The following is an 18,349-nucleotide window of genomic DNA, read 5'->3' as shown; positions in this document are numbered from 1 at the left end:
CACTGCTTTCATTGTAACACCCAGACACAGCATTCCATCCACTGCTGCAAAAGAAGTTAACTCCATCCTGACCAAAACCAGGACAGTAGCTCTTATCTTTCAGTTGGTTTTGAGGTATTTGGGACCAAAAGAATTGCATAGGCAGAATAATGGATTAAAAATTTTTTTTCTACAACTTGATTAAAGGCAAATTGTAGAGTGTTAGGAAGTGGGATTAAAAAAAGGAATAACATCTTTTAATAAATTTTTCTAATAGATTGTAACTGACATCTGCATGTATGTGAAAGAAAAGTAGTAGATTTTCTGTTGAGAAAGGGGAAAAAAAAAGTGATGGTGGAAGAGGGCAAGGACAGTTCCCAATACACTCTATGGTTAAAATGTGCAACAGCTAATGATGGGAAATATCTAAGGAGGAGGGAGAATATGCTTTTGTTTATTTGTTAAGTATTATATTTTTAATCCACAGAAGAATCTAAAAGGAGTGCAGATACTTGTTCTTCAGAAGTCAATGAACTGAGTGATGAGGAATATAAAACACCACTTGCAACTCCTCCCAATACCCCCCCACCGGAATCGAACGCTAACAGTGTCCTCAAAATGTCTGAATTTACGGGGGTTGAAATAAGTGAAGAGCAGCTGCAAGCCCACCTGATGAGTAAAAAAATGTATGAGAGATACACCCTTTCATTTATGGACCTTCAGATCATGGTGGGCCGAGTGAAAGACAACTGGAAACACGTTCAGGACAGTGATGTGGGTCCAACTCATGTGGTAGAAAAATTCAACGTCCACCTGCAGTTGGAGCGGAGATTGATATACACCTCTGACCCCAGGTACCCAGGGGCTGTCTTGTCTGGCAATCTGCCAGACTTGAAAATTCATATCAATGAAGACAAAATATCAGCTCTGAAGAACTGCTGCACACAGCTGAGTACATCTGAAACTAAGTCTTCTGATGCCCTGCATTTAGGGAAGGACAAGATTTTTGCTGAGGTAGACCAGCGTGGCAGCTTGCATGATTCTGTAATGAACCTCACACAGAGCGTAGTAATGCTGGAGCAACATACCAGGGAAGTTCTTGTTGAATCTCAGCTGCTTTTGGCTGAATTCAAAGTCAACTGCATGCAGCTGGGTATTGAAAGTAACGGGCGATACATCTCTGTACTCAAGGTTTTTGGCACCAATGCCCATTTTGTGAAAAGGCCGTATGATGCAGAAGTGTCCCTGACTGTTCATGGCCTGTTACTGGTTGATACTATGCAAACATATGGAACAGATTTTGATCTTTTGATGGCTTCTCATAAGAATCTGAGTTTTGATGTGCCAACAGGAAGTCTTCGAGACAGCAGGGCTCAGTCCCCAGTGTATGGACCGTATGATGCACGTCCTATAGATGCAGCTAGTTTGGCAGAGAGATGCGCTACAGCCTCGAATACTTCATCTGGCAATGATGGGAAAGATCAGGAGTCCCTGATAAAATTAGAGTATCAGTTTGTGAGTGCAGAATGCCCATCAATGAATTTGGATAGCAGTCTGCAGGTGATCTCTGTGCAGGTGAACAACCTGGATATAATCCTTAATCCAGAGACCATTGTTGAACTGATTTGGTTTCTCCAGAAATCATTCCCGAAGGAAAAAGAAGATGCTAGTCCACAGCCTTTAATAACTGACTTGGAAAGAGACTGGAGGGAACAGGAAACCTACCAGTCTACTTATGTGCAGAATACAGAGGTAGCGGTTGATATTCACTGGTTAAATGTTCTCCTCCTCAGGACAGTTGGCATGACAAATGGAGAAAAATATGGCAGAAAAATTGCAACAGCCAGTATAGGTGGCACCAAAGTCAATGTCTCCATGTGTGGTAAATTAGATGTAAATGGCTCTCTTGGATGCCTTCACCTCATGGACCTTACACAAGAGAGTGTTAAGAACCAGTATGTTGTCAGCATAGGGAATACAGTAAGGTACGAGAATCTCATTGGTGATGTAGATCACTTTGAATCTTTATTCTTAGGGCTTGAGGATGGAAATAGCCTTCCAGATGCTTTAAGCTTCACTTTCACAGAAAAGTCAAAAGAGGAATGTTCTCTCAACCTCAAAATGGCCTCCTTGCACTACAACCACTCCGCCAAGTTCTTGAAAGAACTAACTTTGTCAATGGATGAATTGGAGGAGAATTTCCGCAGCATGCTGAAAAGTGCAGCCTCAAAAGTTACCACGGTCTTGGCAACTAAAACTGCTGAATACAGTGAAATGGTCTCTCTGTTTGATACGGCACCGCGGTCAAGAGAGGTTGCCAACGTGGAAGATAATGAAGGTTATGCATTTGGATCACAGCCTCTCAAAACTGACACCATTAAGCTTATATTAAATATAAACATTCAGTCACCAATTGTCTCAATACCTCGGAAGCCTGGTAGCTCTGAACTACTTGTAGGTCATCTAGGCCAAATATCTATTCAGAATTTTGTACCAGGAGAAGATGAATCTACAAGTGATAGACTACAAGTTCAAATTAAAGACATTAAAATGTATTCTTTAAATAGCAGCCAATTTACAAGCAAGAAGGAGCCTGCAAGTGAAATAACTCATGGACTGCATTCTTCTTCAGGTCCTGCCAGTATTAGTAGCCAGGAAGAGTCGCATTTTACTCGTCATGACTTCTTTGAATCATTACATAAAGGCCATGGTATGTTAATAAAACAACTGATTATTTTAATGAGTATGTCATGGTACTAAAAATGTGTATTAGCCATAGGTCTGATTGTATATTATGTCTCACCCATCCTCCTGAAATGTACTGTTCAATTTAAGGTGCATATCCATTTTTAGTCTCAAAAGCAAAACCTGAATAGCACCTTTCATGCAGAAATGTAACAAAACATAGCCATATATACTTACTTTAGCATTGCTGAGAGATTCAGAGCATGTTCAATAGCTACTATGTTCTCTGTCATGTACAGGCTTGATGGGATAATCCATTCACTTACTATATTGTTTTAATTTTATTTTCTCTCAACAGCTTTCCACATCCTGAATAACACCACCATCCAATTTAAATTGGAGAAGGTACCACTAGAGAGAGATTTGGATTTAACTTTTCCTCTGAGTAATGAAGACTTTGGAATATCAAGCATTATGAAGATTGAAGGGAAATTTGTGAACCCTCTTCAGGTATAGTAAAGTAGTATTTCCACTAGCAAAGTAGAAGATAGAAGATGAGTATTTTTCAGGCAAGTATCCTTAGGTTTAACGTGTTGGTAGTTTAGAATTCCAGTCCCTCTACATGTACTTAGAAGAGACAGTCTTAACAGTGACCAAAATGGAATGTTCTTTTGGGGCATTTTAGATATCTTTATGAATTAGTCCAAGTGTAACTTACCCTGAACATCTATCACAGAAGGAAAAGTAAATGTGCCAGTGTCCAAATATGTTTATTTCCATTTCTAGTAGAAATGAAGGATTTAATTGCTATTATCTTGAATAAATCTCTGCAGGAGCTTCTAAAACTAAGGAAACGAGCAATGAAGCCTAAGGAGATTATTTTTTTCCATTTATTACTCTATAATCTCAGTATGGTAAATTAAGGCTAGTTTGTATGGTGAATTATTAATTAACTGTGTGGATGCTTTTTGCCTAGGAATACAAGGTATCCTATTCTAGGATCCTGTCCTCTGTGTTTCCAGATTGTGTTGTCTTACAAAGCTAGTACAGAAGAATTGTTTTGCTTCAACTTTGCGTTATGGCTTGTTCTAGATTAGTTTTCACTTGTGCACAAACTTAAAAATTGCCTAGTTTGAAATTCTACAGTCTTTCCCCTTGTGAGTCTTAAAAGACATGAACTGATTCTATCAATGTGGAGAGCTCTAATGTGATGATTCTTTCTTTTTTTCTACATTTTTAGGTCGTGTTAGCAAAACATGTGTATGAACAAGTCCTTCAGACTTTGGATAATTTAATTTACAGTGAAGACTTGAACAAATTTCCAACTACTTCTGTATCTTCAACTTGTGATAGTTCTCCTTCAGCATCGCTTCACAGTATGGGCACAGAATTCTCAAGTGAACGGAAGGAAAATGGCTTATTCAGCCATTCCAGTTTTACTTCTGTTCCAAACAAGCCATTAGCTGTTAGGGAAGTAAAAGCTTTTACTCAAATTCAAGCAAACTTTCATATCTCAGAGCTCCAGGTTCAGCTTAGTGGTGATCTTACACTCGGTGCACAAGGCCTTGTCAGCCTCAGGTTTCAGGATTTTGATGTTGAGTTTGCCAAAGATCATCCTCAGACTCTGTCTATTCAGATTGCTTTGCGTTCCCTGCTCATGGAAGATCTGCTGGAAAAAAACCCAGACTCTATGTATAAGAACCTCATGGTGTCCAGGGGAGCTCCCAAGCCATCCAGTTTAGCACACAAGGAATATCTTTCACAGTCTTGTCCCTCAGTATCCAATGTAGAATATCCAGATATGCCACGTTCCCTACCTTCCCATATGGAAGAAGCACCTAATGTCTTCCAGCTATACCAAAGACCAGTTTGTGCCTCCCGTAAGAAGCAAAAAGAAGACACTGATTCTGAGTATCCTCTGACTCCACCTCCTTCTCCAACAGCAGACACATCCAAGTTGCCCTGTGGAAAAAGTAACTTTGATGATTCATTAGTTCATATCAATATATTTCTAGTGGATAGGAAACATCCTGAATTTTCTTCTCGCTATAACAAAATTAACCGTAGTGTAGATGTTGATTTTAATTGTCTAGATGTCTTAATTACTTTGCAAACTTGGGTAGTGATACTGGATTTCTTTGGGATTGGATCCACTGCTGATAACCATGCTATGAAGCTGCAGCCTGAAGATACTCAGCAGACAATCAAATCAGAAATAAATACCTTGTCAGCTTCTCAAGCCCAAGAGCCTGTAAACACTAAGCTGGATCTGAAGGTATACTTGAGATGCAAAATAGTAGTTGGATTGTCTGTCATAAAACATCTGGTTTATAGAAACTTAAGGTGACATGAAAATCAAATGATTTATATTCTAGTGGAGAATGCACACAAATTCAGAAACAGATTTAAAGTCTGTGTAGATGTAGTGGGAAAAAAAGTCCAGAAGTTAACAGAAAAGCAAACTTGGTAAAATGCTCAGTTCCCTTGCTCTGTGACCCTCCTGAGACATGTGTGCCACTTGAAGGGACACTGAAGTGTCCAGAAGTACCATACAGTACCACCCACTATCTCATGGGTTGAGTTTGACACACACACCCCTCCCCACCCCAGCTCTATGCTTTGTGATTGAGGGTGTGAGGAAAGTTTAAGTCTGGTGGGCAGTGACAGTTACTTCCCTGGGATAACACAGGGCACAGACTGAATGTTGTGATCTCTTAAATGAGAAGGTTGTTTCAGTATTAAAGACCTGACATACTGAAGTTGGCATTGTGCACTATGGAGTTTATTTTGAAAAACTAAGTACATATTTTTATAAATATATAGAATACATGTCTACACATATAAATGTATAAAAATGTATTTAATTAAAAAAAGTATGTATAAATATATGTAATCTTTGACCAGAGGGCCTACAGTCTAACTTAAAAATGGCAAATCTTGAATGAGAACAGTGCTAGGATTTGTTGACAACCTGATGATTCTGAGCAGCTTGGGAGATCTGTTAGTTTTCAAACAGGGAAGTAAAAAGCTTGCTTTCCTCCAGTGCCTCCCAGTCAGAGAATTCTTTGTTGCCACTTACGTTTTACAGTGCAACTGTCTTGAAACAAACAAAACAAGCTGTTCCAGCTGTGAAGTCATACTGTTTAATACCAGTCTGTCCCTTCTTCTTTGCCCAGGTCCATTCTTTATCATTAGTACTGAATAAGACGACTAGTGAGCTCGCTAAGGCCAGTGTGTCGAAGCTTGCGGCTCACTTGGAAGTGATTGGTGAGTAGAGTGGAGGGCTGAGCTGTAGTGCTGGAGTTGGGATTCCTAATGCTTTTATTTTGGGGTTTGTCGGTTTGTTTCCTGGGCAAGATGTAAATTCTCTTCCCACTGCTGCTTAATGCTTGCATCCCACACAGCTGTCAAACCCTTGATCATTTTAGCTGAGATTGGCTAGAATTTTAACAGTTCACATTCACAGAGCAGACCAATACTGTCTCTTACTGGGTTAGAACTGGTTTTCTTTTTCTTTTTTCTTTTTCCTATCTAAATTTTCATAGATTTAAGTGGTGCTATCACATAGAGTTATGTTTGGGTTAATAAAATCTCTGTAGCAGAAATACGTGGTTTTCTTTGAACATGAAGTTGAGTGTTTTGTCAAATATGACTTCATTACTTGTAATGAGTTTATCCCACCAATAAAATCTTTGAGGTTTTAGTAACTGAACTGTGTTTGAAGATACTAATTATCTGTCTTTTGTTTTGCAGAGGGAGATTTAGCCCTGCAAGGAAGCATTGGAAGTCTGTCCTTAAGTGATCTCACAGCTCATGGGGAGTTTTACAGAGAACGTTTCACTACCAGTGGGGAGGAGGCACTCATTTTCCAAGTCTATAAGTATGTATTTCAACTTTCTTGTTACTCAGTGCTTAGCACCATTAACTCCCCACCCCAAAAGCCCCACCAAAACAAAACCCAAACAAACCTCCAAACCCACAACTGTCTGGTCTGCATAATTCTGCTTTGGATGCTTGTGACTTAAATGAGGCTTTGAACATTGTCAGTCATAAGGTTCTGTGCCCTGCAGTGTGCATGGCTTATCAGGAAAAACTGCTTTTGCTTTCCCTCTAAAGCTGTTCTCAAAAGTACTTAGGTGATAGTTTGTTCCTAGATAAAGTAGTGATTGGAAGAGGTTTTCAGCTGAGGAAATAGATTTTCTGTTTCTTAGTTTTGGAATTAAGGATTTGCTTTGGTCACAGTGTACTCTTGAAGTTCTGCTTTGTGTAACACAAGAGTTCTTACCCTGTGATGTTTCACCATTTTCCACCCCCCTCCTCCACCCACTAGAATTAATCACATTAGGAATTATCCAAGTGATGTTACGGAGTTAATTTCAGATGTAACAGCACACTGATTCAGAGATGAATCTACATGTTACCATGCAGGAGAATACTTACAAGCTGCTGTTCAGATGTATAAAATCACTAAAGGTGCATCTGCTCAGTGTAGTGATTAGAGGTACACTCCAAATGTAGTTTTCCTGTTTGCTTAATTTTAAAACTCAGTAGCAATTAAATATGTGTAATTTAGAAATAATTAATGTGAGTAGCTTTCCTTACCTAGAATTGAAGTAGTTTTGCTTATATTCTGTGAACATCAGCTAAATTGTTATTCTGAATGAGAAAAAATAGAAGAGCACTCTTTGTAAAACAGCTGATGTAGCTGAGTCTTACTCCCAACCTTTCCCATAGATACGGGAGGCCAGACCCACTGCTGCAGCGGGAGTGTGACATCCGTGTCACTCTGCGAATGGCGTCTGTGCAGTACGTGCACACTCAGCGGTTCCAGGCAGAGGTGGTGTCTTTCATCCAACATTTTACTCAGCTTCAGGACGTCTTGGGGCGGCAAAGAGCAGCAATTGAAGGACAAACAGTATGTCTGGGGTTTTGTTGTTCTTTCCTAGCCTACTTCTGTAAGTCGAAATGCAGCATCAAGTTTGGGTTCATGCATCATCTCAGTGAGTTGGAATGAGGGGAGGATTTAGAGTTCTGATGGTAGTGGAGATTGCTCATACTCGACTTCTAGTTAAAATACCTTATTTAGGACCATCCTGCCACTGTTTTAAGTGTAGAATACCAAATTTGCCTGTGACAAAAAACTCTGGCACCTGGATCCTGCAGTATGTGCTGGAATAGGTGTCTTCCCATCTTGGTGATGCTGGACAGAAAGGGCTGCAGATTTGTCTGCACTGCCCACCAGGTAGTTATACCTGAAGATGAAGCCAGTGAGAAGGTCTTCTCTTCTACCCAGGTGTATGTCTTCAGTGAAGTATGATGGCTGGTAGACTGAGAAAATCAGATGCATGTAAAGAAGCTCATAAAGAAAATAAAAAGAGCATGTAAATAATCACGACAGTCATAGCCTGTTTTGTACAAAACCTAATGTGGGAGTGATTAATATAGTTAATTGTAACAGTCTTGTTTAAGAAGTTACTTCTCATAATTGGAATAAAGACAGTTAATACTTGCATGTATTAAAATAACTTCATTGTTAGGAAGTTTGAAGCTGATTTTGAAACATCTGTTCTAGATGACGTTTCTTTTCCTTTTGTACATACTTTTTCTTAAGTATTCTTTGAGTCGTGAGCTGTGGAGTGGCTTTTGTGCCTCTCAGTTCAGTGAATGCTGTCTCTCTCATAGCCTTTCTTACCTAGACTTTAATCTGCCTAAAACAAGAGTTCAAGTTCTTTTCTGTGTTTTTTGGTATACAGTATTCCTACATCGTAATTTTGTAAATCAAGGAATAGTGTTCCTGGAGTCGGTGCTGATCAATGTCAGATCATCACTGGCTTCCTGTATTTTTTAAATTATTTTGTAAAAATGAATTTTTTCACTTCCCAGGTAAGAGATAAAGCCCAGCGAGCTTCCCGGGTTCTTCTTGATATCGAGGCCGGAGCGCCTGTTCTGCTCATACCCGAAAGCTCCAGGTCTAACAGTCTCATTGTGGCGAACCTTGGGAAGCTGAAAGTCAAGAACAGATTCCTGTTTGCGGGTATGCCGGGTACCTTTTCACTAAAGAACAAGGTAAGAAGGCATGTGTTTTTTCTAGTTCTTGCACACTTTATTTCTATATCAAAATGGTAAATGATTCTCTCATAGAATTGTAGAATCATAGACTGGGCTGGGTTGGAAGGGACCCCAAGGATCACAGAGCTCCAACCCCCCTGCCACAGGTAGGGACACCAACCTCCAGGCCTGGAGCTACACAGGGTTGCCCAGGGCCCCATCCAACCTGGCCTTGAACACCCCCAGGGATGGGGCACCCACCCCCTCTCTGGGCAGCCTGTTCAAGCCCCTCACCACTCTCTCTGTAAAAAACTTCCTCATAATATCTCATCTAACCCTTCCCTCCTCCAGCTTCACTCCAGCCCCCTTGTCCTGCCAGTCTCTGCCCTTTAATAAGCTGATTCCCCTCCTGTTCCTCTGCTCCCTTCAGGGACTGGAAGGCTGCAATGAGGTCCCCCCACAGCCTTCTCTTCTCCAGGCTGAACCAGCCAAGCTCCCTCAGCCTCTCTTTGTAATGTTCCTCTCATGTATATATAGACTTTGTACTACTAGTAGCCAAACAGCCCATGGCAGTGTCCTGCTGCTGATCATTCCCAGCTGCTGTCTCCGGCCAGGTTCTGAGGGCAGCTGGGTCTGGGGAGCTTGCTGGAGCTGCCCTTGTTGGGGGTAGGTCCTTTAACTCTTTGCCAAAGAAATTTTCAGCAGCATGAGTAGCAGAAAATATAGATCTGTGTTAGCTGAGCATGCTGGAGCATGCTGGAGAGCAGAACTGGTTTTAATTGAGTTTGGTTTTTTTTCCCTGCTCTTAATGAAATTGAGTGTGTGTAGTTGCTTTGCTAGAAACAAAAGGTTTCTAGCAAATGCTTGAGCCTAAAGCTAGTGAATAGTTGGTGGCATTGAGCAATGTGGCCATAAAATTTGGGGTCAGGAAGATCCCTCATGGGTGGCTTACTTGTATCTAACCTGTGCCACAAGATGGGTTCTGGGAACCAACGCCCAATCCCATTTTAAAGGGGAACAGAAATTAGGTGAACCAAATTGCTGCAGCCATTTTGTGGTGTGTCTTTTACTCTGTCTGACTTCTGTCACCCAGCGTCTTTTACTGTAAGGAAACAATGGGCTGTAATATTGTATTGTTTTCTGTACTCCTCTGTCCTGACATTTTTAAAGGTCTGTATGTGGCAGATTCCTGAATTTATTGTTAGAAGTTAAAAGAAAAGATGTTTGATGGTAATTTTATTTCAACTGAAAAAATAACGTGTTATGTCACACTGTGGAACTTTGGGGGCCTTGGAATGGGATCAGATGGGGTTTGGGGTTGGGTTTTTTTTTTATTTTGTTTTCATTTTTTCTGTGTGCTATGTTTGTTTTTGAGGATCTGATTTTACAAGGCAATGCATACAAGGATCCGGTTTTATTTGAGGTATTTCATATCTTTCTAGTGTTCAGGTGCTTCTCATTAGTTTTTTAAAAAAAGGAGATTTTCTTGTGGAATTTAGCACTTTAATAGTTCCTTTATGCATTAAAAATATGTTACTGTTATAAAGACTGCTTAATTCTGTAAGAATTTGATTTAAGTTTGTTGTGGTGTGCTCTTTCTGCATGTCTGAGGAGCTGTTTATTTGGATTTATTGCATATATTCACAGATGATATGATGGCTTTCCTTTGCATGTACTTTTCAATCTTGTCTTTACAGTATAATGTTTCATGTTAATCTCTTCATATTTTTAATCTGAAAATCCTTGGTCATGACTGCAATGAATTTTTCCAGTGAGTAATACTTTAAAACCACACAAGGCAAGTCAAATTAATAATTAAAACTAGAAAATTTATGTGCAAAGACTGTACAGTGACATCAGAAGTTGGACACAGAAAGCAAGTGGGGAATGGTAGTAACAACACTCCAGTCACAACTAAAGAGCAATCCCAGAATAAGGAGCAAGTAAATCACTACAGGCAGATGGATGTTACCTGCTAGGACATGTGAAGCTGAATAAAACTGAAACATGAGGGTAATAAATTTAAATGAGGACAGACTAAACAAACCCTGAAATTGGCTTCAGAGTTTAAAAGTGTGTAAACTTGTTCCACCAGACATATGTCTTTGGGGGAATAAATTCCTAATGGTGATGGGATGTTTTTACTAGCAAGCTACAACCCTTTGCAGGTTTTTGGTGTGAGACAGCAGCATGCAGGTTGGAAATCTGGTAAGATTTCCACTGGTGATGGGGAAGTGTCTAAAATGTTATACATGGATATAAATGAGCTTTTTCTTTTTTTACCTGAGGGGATTTTAACAGTGAGGGTAGGGATTTATTCTCTCTTCAGCTTAGCCACTGCAGAAAAATTTGGGGATGCATTTTGTTATGACTGAAGTATTTAAAGTGCAGAAAAGAACTTCATGTATAGGCATCTCAGTTCATGTGTTCTAATAAAAGAATTAAGTTGCAGACATGATCTTGCAGAAACCATGGCATATCACAGAATCACAGAATTGTAGGGGTTGGAAGGGACCTCGAGAGATATCGGGTCCAACCCCCAAATGTTGTTTTCATCATCTGAGGATGTTTGAAAAACAACTTTATTAATTTTTATTCTACAGCTTGATCTCTTGATAGTCTTACCTCTCTGCTTGGTGTTAATTTAAATGACATGGGTTTGGGTTTTTTTGGTTTTTTGCAAAGCCCAGTGATTTGGAATTGAGATCTCATTTCACAGCTTTCTTGAAAATGTTGCAGAAATCATTTATTATGGGGTTTTTTAAAAGAAAATACTATAATCTGCTGTTAAGGTTATAGGAAAGAGCTGGCCATGTCTCTACAATAAAAGAAACTAGCATTCAAGTGAAATATTTAGGTTTTCTGACAGGAATTTGTTGCAGCTTGAACCTTGCACTGGTTCCTCAGAATTTAAATTAGAAATCTGTTGCTAATTGCAATTACTTTCTTTAGCAGGATTCAGTTCAATTTTCATCTCCTTTGGGAACGCCCAAACATAACATGAAGAAAACAACAAGTGCTGATGAATCCAAAGGAGTGATGGAAGGGTTGTTCATGAAAAAGCCATCAGGAACAAACATTTCTAAGCTGAAGAGCAAGCCTGGACTGAGTACAGCAAGCAAGCCACAAGGGCAGCAATCAAAGCTACCTATTGTACCAAACCCTGACAGCCCAGGTATGTGATAAAGAGTAGAAATGCCATATGACTCTTATTTTTCCCTGTAGAATAACGCAGTCAGCTTTGCTTATATCTTACATGACATTGAAAAACTAAGGCTTTGGGTCCAAGACTGATTTAAAAAGAAATGAATTCTTAGTTTCAAGGCTCATTTTTGGTGCCTAAAGGGAATTGCTGTTCAGGTTCTGGAAGGATGCAGTTCGAGTGTGTTTGAGATTACAGAATCATAGAATCACAGGAGTTAGAAGGGACCTGGAGAGCTCCTGGGGTCCAACCCCCTGCCAAAGCAGCTCCCCAGCTCATATTGCACAGGGCGGCGTCCAGACGGGGCTGGAATCTCTCCAGAGATGGAGACTCCACACCCCCTGGGCAGCCTGTCCCAGGGCTCCCTCACCCTCACTGGGGAAAAGTTCTTCCCCATGTTGCTGTGGAACTTCCTGTGCTCCAACTTGCAGCCATTACCCTTGTCCTGTCCCCACAGACACTGAAAAGGGGCTGCCCATTTCCCCCTGCATGTTACAGGCATAGAAGTAGTACAGTTGGGCATGTAATTAAAAGGTTACATTTACCGGCAAGTGAGCTTTGTATCTGGTAGTTACAGGTATTGATGAGTGTGAATAAAACAAGTAAGTGGAAATAAATCTAATGAGTAACTTCCTGCAGAGATGGACTATCTCATTAAAGCATTAGTTTTGTCCAGATTCTTTTTCTTTTCTTTCTTAATGCTCTCTCTCCTGTGCACTTGCAGAGGATCACATCTGCCTCTTGGACTGCATTGTGGTTGATCTGCAGGACATGAACATATTTGCTGCGGAAAGATATCAGAGAGAGTATTCCAAGGCTGTGGAAGATACAAGTGCGGACTTGAGCTTTCCATCCTACTTTGTGAGGCAGACAGGGGGAAGCCTCTTAACAGAACCTTTCAGACTGAAGTTACAGGTGGAGAGAAACTTAGACAAGTGAGTTTGGATAAACAGGATCACTTCTGCTGTCAGCCTTAAAGCCTTTTATTGTACCCAGAAAATACTGCCTGCTGTGTAACAGCACCGTGAAATACTTCTTTTCCTTTGTTGTAGAGAGCTCAGTCATTCAGTTGCAGACATATCAATACATGGCAATCTGTCATCTGTCCATTGCTCTCTGGATTTGAATAAGTATAAGCTGATACGTGGACTGCTGGAGAACAACCTGGGGGAGCCTATAGAAGAGTTCATGCGGCCTTACGATTTGCAGGATCCGAGAATCCATGTAAGAGGAACTACATGCAGTTGAAATTCTGGCTTGAAATGTCTGGGCTTTTTGCTGGTCGGGCTGAGTGTCTGGTATTTTCTTGTAGTGTACCAAGTGGACTCCTAGATTTGGAAAAAGGAAAAGAAAGAAAAAAAAAATTAGGTAGATGAACCCTGCAGGAACCTTTTTGGCTGTAGATACTCCTGTGAACTCAGGAGTGGCTGAGCAATACTGTCCTTTCAGGTGTGGCTTGCTCTGGTGACTTTTGTTTCTGAGACTCTGATCTTTAGAAGAGACATGTGATAAGCAGCCATCGTTGTTTGTGTTTGTTAGTTTGGTTTAGGGGTGCTAAAATAACTACTTGATGGGGGAAAAAAGTTGACAAATCTTAAGAAAGTGGTATATTTTTTCCCCTGAAGTATTTAAGTTGAGGGGCTGTTGCAGTATATTATCCATACATTAACAAGCATAAGATTCCATTTGAATGGAGCTTTTTGGAGGGACTTGAAGGTTACCCTGTAATCACATGCAGGTTCCTTTCCCATGGTGTCTATGACATTCCTAAAGACTTATGAGGTTTTGGAATGTGTATGACTTTGTGCTGAAAGCACTCTTTGTGTCCTGTAAACCTGAAAGAAGGATGCCAGTAATCAAAGCCTTGTAGCAGAGCTGAGCCATTCTTTTTTTTTTTTATTATTATTATTATTTTGAGCAGGTTTTCAAGTGTCTTCTGTTTGGCTGTTCTCAAATACTGTCCTTTCAGGAAGAGTATGGGCAGCACCTGGAAATAATCAATATTTATCCTTATTACTGGGAAGGGAAGTTGTTGAATAGCATGTTTTCTCTCAATCTTGTGGGGCTTTTAAGCATTGTCTGTGTTGCACAAGTGCTGTCTTTGCTTAAGATGTGTGACCACAGCAGGGGGAAGAATTGCTAGCTAGCATCTATGATTCTCTGTAAGGTCTGAGGAAAGAATGGGTAAAGTCCTAATACAAGTATGTCTTCATGTCAGCCTTTTCACTAGAACTAAAAAACAAATCAGTATTTCAGAAGCTTCAAATCTGGTTTAATAATAGGAGGTACCTAAAAGAGTTTGGAAGAATAATGGCTCTTTGATTCTCTCGTGAGGGTGATGACAGCAACATTTGATTTAAGAGCAAAGAAGCTGTTGAGCAGTAGTGTGAAAATCATTATAGACATTTTTCAAGTGGAAGACCACACTGTTCTGAAAGGATACATTTTTCCCCCAGCAACGGCTAATCAAACTCTTTGAAGCAGAAAGGCACTACAGCTGTTTGCATTTGTCTGAAAGAACAAAACTCAGTTCAGGAGTGAAAATTAAACACATGCTCTTAAAAAGACTGTTGGTGTTTCCCCTTTTCAGACGGTGTTGAGTGGAGAAGTGTACACATCTCTGTCGTTCCTCATCGACATGGTTAATGTGAGTCTGGAACTGATGGATCCAAAAGGAAAAGATGGATGCAGCTCTTTAGCCAGGTATGAATTTTCTCACTGAATACCTTATCCTAATCCTAAATACTGCGCTCATCTGAGAGATTATAAACTGGGTGTTAACATAACACATTGCATTATGGTTTAATAATGCTGTGACGTAGAATATCTTAATTAGAGTCCAAATTGAGAGTGTCAGCTGATCTGAAAGATGGAAGGGAATAATGCTGTTCAAAAGATACCACCTGTGTCTTTCAAGTTGTCTGTGATACCACAATTTGGTAATCAGTTAACTTGTCCAAGACAACTGGTATTCTAATAAAGAGAATGTTAAGAGGTAGTCTTAAAAAAAATAGATTCTATTATGTTGTTTTGGTGTTCTTTTGGGTTTTTTAATCCCCAAGCTTCTGTATCAGCAGAAAATATTATTGTATATAGTATAGATAGACTTTTTGTTTCTCTTGACATAATTGTTTTTATAATTGTTTTAGAAAATATGTAACTGAAAGACATGGCAGTATACCCATGCATGCTTTTAGAACAAGTGACTTCTGGAAGTTAAAGAGCTACAAGACTCTTAAATGTGTTGTTTTGCATTTTATTCTTACAGGTTTGATTTTAAGAAATCCAAGTTGCTTTTTGAAAGCTCTTCAAATGGAACAAAGTCTGTAAATTTGGTTTCTCATTCCATGATGGCATTTGACACACGTTATGCTGGTCAGAAGCCTACTGCAGGCACACCAAATGTGTTCAACTGCATCTTTCAGTCATCAAAGAATACCAGTAGTCCAGGAGCAATCCAGATTGAATTGCACTTCAGGTTGGTAATTCTGGGATTTATTTGTTTTTAATAATTACATACTCTGTTAGGATTACATACTCTGTTAGCTTTAGTACAGCTTTTACAAATGTAGTTGGACTTGCTGGCATTGTGTATAAGCCAAGGGATTTTTGGGGTGATTACTGGTACTTGATAGATTGAAATTGCAATTATTAATTAACTGAAAGTTGTTGAACTTTTAAAAAATACCCTCTCCTTCTTCCCCCTGCACTGTTGCAATAAAAGAAAGCTAGGTTTGAATGTGCAGTGTATCAGATGAAATTCTGTCCTATTAAATCAGTAGTGCTTAAAGCTTGATAAACCTGGTTTATCACTTGTATGTTTGTGTAAACCCATCGTATAGAATTTTTAATGTATGTTGTGCAAAAGCTGCTTTCCAGTAGGTGTCACACTTGGCTTTGTGAGAGCATTGGGTAATTACAGGAACTCTTTCAAAAACAATCTCTGCTTTCTCTTCTGGGTTTTATCCTACCCTGTTTGTTTTTCCTGATACAAACCTCTTGGAATGTTTAAAGGCATCACAGTGGGTATCTCTTTTGTTCTAATCTAATATTGAAAACCAGAATATAAATTACAGTGTCAATATTTACATGTATCAGCATGGTGTTTTGTTAAGGGATGTTAACTAAGAGAGTAAAGGGAGATGACTAGAGATGTTGCTTTCACTTTTGATCAGCATTTTCTAATGCTTTTGTAAGTATGCTGCCTTCTGAAGCACTTGTAGAAGTAACGTAGAAGAACTCTGTAGGCTATTTTTAGTCCACTATAAAGTGTTGAAGAGATTTGTTCATGAAAAACAAACTTCAGGCCATTGAAATTTGTTGTGTAGATTTGGGTAATTCATGATGGTTTTAGGTGCTTAAATAAGTTTTTGTTCAGAAAGACACTGAGATTTTGAGTAAAACTAAAGTGCTATGGGATTTACCAAAAAAAACCCCAACCAACCCCAAACCAAAAAAGCACCAACCACAAAGGTGTTTTCATGTAACTGTTGATCTGGGATGTGCCTGGACTGGAGGTGAGGTTGCACAGTATAGACTAAGTTGGTTTATGAGTGATAGTTTCAGGAATCTTCTTCCCAACTGTTGTGCTTTTAAATTTTAGCCACATAAACATGTGTTACATTTTTACTGGTGAGAGCATCCTTGGCACTAGATGTAAGCTTTTGCAGAGCTCAGTGATAGTGTTATACTGGCTCATGCCTGTTGGAAATATCCTGGAGAGCCAGGGAGGGTTAAAGGCTTTTACTGTTGGAAGCAGCACAGGCAGGCTGCTTCTCACAAAGGAATTGCAGTTCTTGAGAGACTTTATAGTTCAGAATGTGTTGGATATAAAACTGTTTCATGGTATTCAAGCACTTAGATTATTTTCCAGTTATGATGACTAAATATAATTGGTATTCCAGATCATGAAGCCAAAGGCTTTCATCCCTCCTAGCCAGATACTCTGAATCTGATGCTAAAAGTTCAGTGAGGCTAGCATTTTTCCTGAATGACAAAGAAGCTTCCTGTGCTGCAAAATGCTGTCAGGGTGTGAGAGGAAACACATTGTATGTTTAATCTTCTAGAGGGATGTGGAGCCAGGTCTGAATTTCACACGCAGTACATTAGGTTTCATACCAAACAGATGTAAAAGAATAATAAAAAGATCAGGTTTAAAATTTGGGACTTTGCAAATTAATATCAATAACCTAAATTTATTAATGGAGCTTTTATAAGTCAATGTCTTGTTGCATAGTTTTTCAATTTATCTTTTGTATCACTGCAGTGAAGATCTGTTGGGTTTCTCTGGGTACAGCAACTTGATGAATTTCAAACTGTTTAAGTATATATATATGTATATATTTTAAAGGCCAGATATTCTGTAAATTAAGTATATCCCTGTAAAGTTCCACATGGTTCTTACTTGCTAGAAACTGCTGGTTCTCTGCATCACATGGGGAGACTGGCTGGAGAGCTGCCAGGCAGAGAAGGACCTGGGGGTGTTGGCTGACTGAACATGAGCCAGCAATGTGGCCAGGTGGCCAGGAAGGCCAATGGCATCCTGGCTTGTATCAGACACAGTGTGGCCAGTAGGTCTGGGGAGGGGATTGTGCCCCTGTACTGGGCACTGGTGAGGCTGCACCTCGAGTGCTGGGTCCAGTTCTGGGCTCCTCACCATCAGAAGGACATTGAGGTCCTGGAGTGAGTCCAGAGAAGGGCAACCAGGCTGGGGAAGGGGCTGGAGGGCAAATCCTCAGGAGCAGCTGAGGGAGCTGGGGGTGTTCAGTCTGGAGAAGAGGAGGCTGAGGTGAGACCTTCTCCCCACCTCCACTGCCCTGACAGGAGGGTGCAGAGAGGTGGGCGATGGTCTCTTCAGCCAGGGGACAGGAGATGGGACAAGGGGCAATGGGCTCAAGCTGCCCCAGGGCAGGGTCAGATTAGATATTAGAAAAAAAATTGTTACTGAAAGAGTTGTCAGGGCTGGAACAGGCTGCCAAGGGAGGAGCTGAGTCCCCATCCCTGGGTGTGTTTGACAGACAGGTAGATGAGGTCTTAGGGATATGGTTTATCTTAGGATGGGAACAGTTGGGCTTGATGATCTTAAAGGTCTTTTCCAACGTTGTGATTCTGTGTAGATGTAAAGTTCATATGTGTGCCTCTCTCTTCTTCAAAGGTCTACAAAGGATTCCTCCAGTTTCACAGTTGTTCTGAACAATCTTCGTGTGTTTCTAATATTTGACTGGTTATTACTGGTTCATGAGTTTTTATATACCCCTGGAGACACCAAAAAGCGGGAGAACCGCCTCCCTTCCCGGCAGCGCACCTACAGCAGTGAAACTCCTGTGGTTCCAAAGACAGTGAAGAGCGGGGTGGTTACTAAACGTTCCTCTCTGCCTGTGTCTACAGAAAAACAACTGGAAGTTAAAGTCAACGTGACAGGTAAGTGTATTGTGT

General features: G+C 40.2%; 1 protein-coding gene across 4 annotated transcripts in view; it reads left to right on the top strand.

The window, feature by feature from the left end:
* The window catches only part of VPS13D (vacuolar protein sorting 13 homolog D), a gene marked incomplete at its 5' end in the record, with an annotated part of 105,182 nt that overhangs the window by 14,711 nt on the left and 72,122 nt on the right, over nt 1-18,349 (top strand). For 3 of the 4 annotated variants that reach the window (XM_084274448.1, XM_084274447.1, XM_084274446.1), the window contains 13 exons: nt 467-2,689; nt 3,023-3,174; nt 3,905-4,939; nt 5,841-5,931; nt 6,418-6,544; nt 7,399-7,579; nt 8,548-8,730; nt 11,665-11,887; nt 12,639-12,849; nt 12,967-13,138; nt 14,505-14,617; nt 15,183-15,392; nt 18,069-18,334. In XM_084274448.1, coding sequence (XP_084130574.1) covers nt 467-2,689; nt 3,023-3,174; nt 3,905-4,939; nt 5,841-5,931; nt 6,418-6,544; nt 7,399-7,579; nt 8,548-8,730; nt 11,665-11,887; nt 12,639-12,849; nt 12,967-13,138; nt 14,505-14,617; nt 15,183-15,392; nt 18,069-18,334 — 5,187 coding nt within the window. Of the gene's footprint in view, nt 1-466; nt 2,690-3,022; nt 3,175-3,904; nt 4,940-5,840; nt 5,932-6,417; nt 6,545-7,398; nt 7,580-8,547; nt 8,731-10,087; nt 10,136-11,664; nt 11,888-12,638; nt 12,850-12,966; nt 13,139-14,504; nt 14,618-15,182; nt 15,393-18,068; nt 18,335-18,349 lie in introns of all 4 variants that reach the window. The other variant, XM_084274445.1, reaches the window with a different exon arrangement.

The sequence above is a fragment of the Gallinula chloropus genome, assembly GCF_964237585.1.
Source record: "Gallinula chloropus genome assembly, chromosome: 23".
Classification (NCBI taxonomy): domain Eukaryota; kingdom Metazoa; phylum Chordata; class Aves; order Gruiformes; family Rallidae; genus Gallinula; species Gallinula chloropus.
The sequence above is the reverse complement of the archived record's forward strand: the minus strand, read 5'-3'. Positions and strand labels throughout refer to the sequence as shown.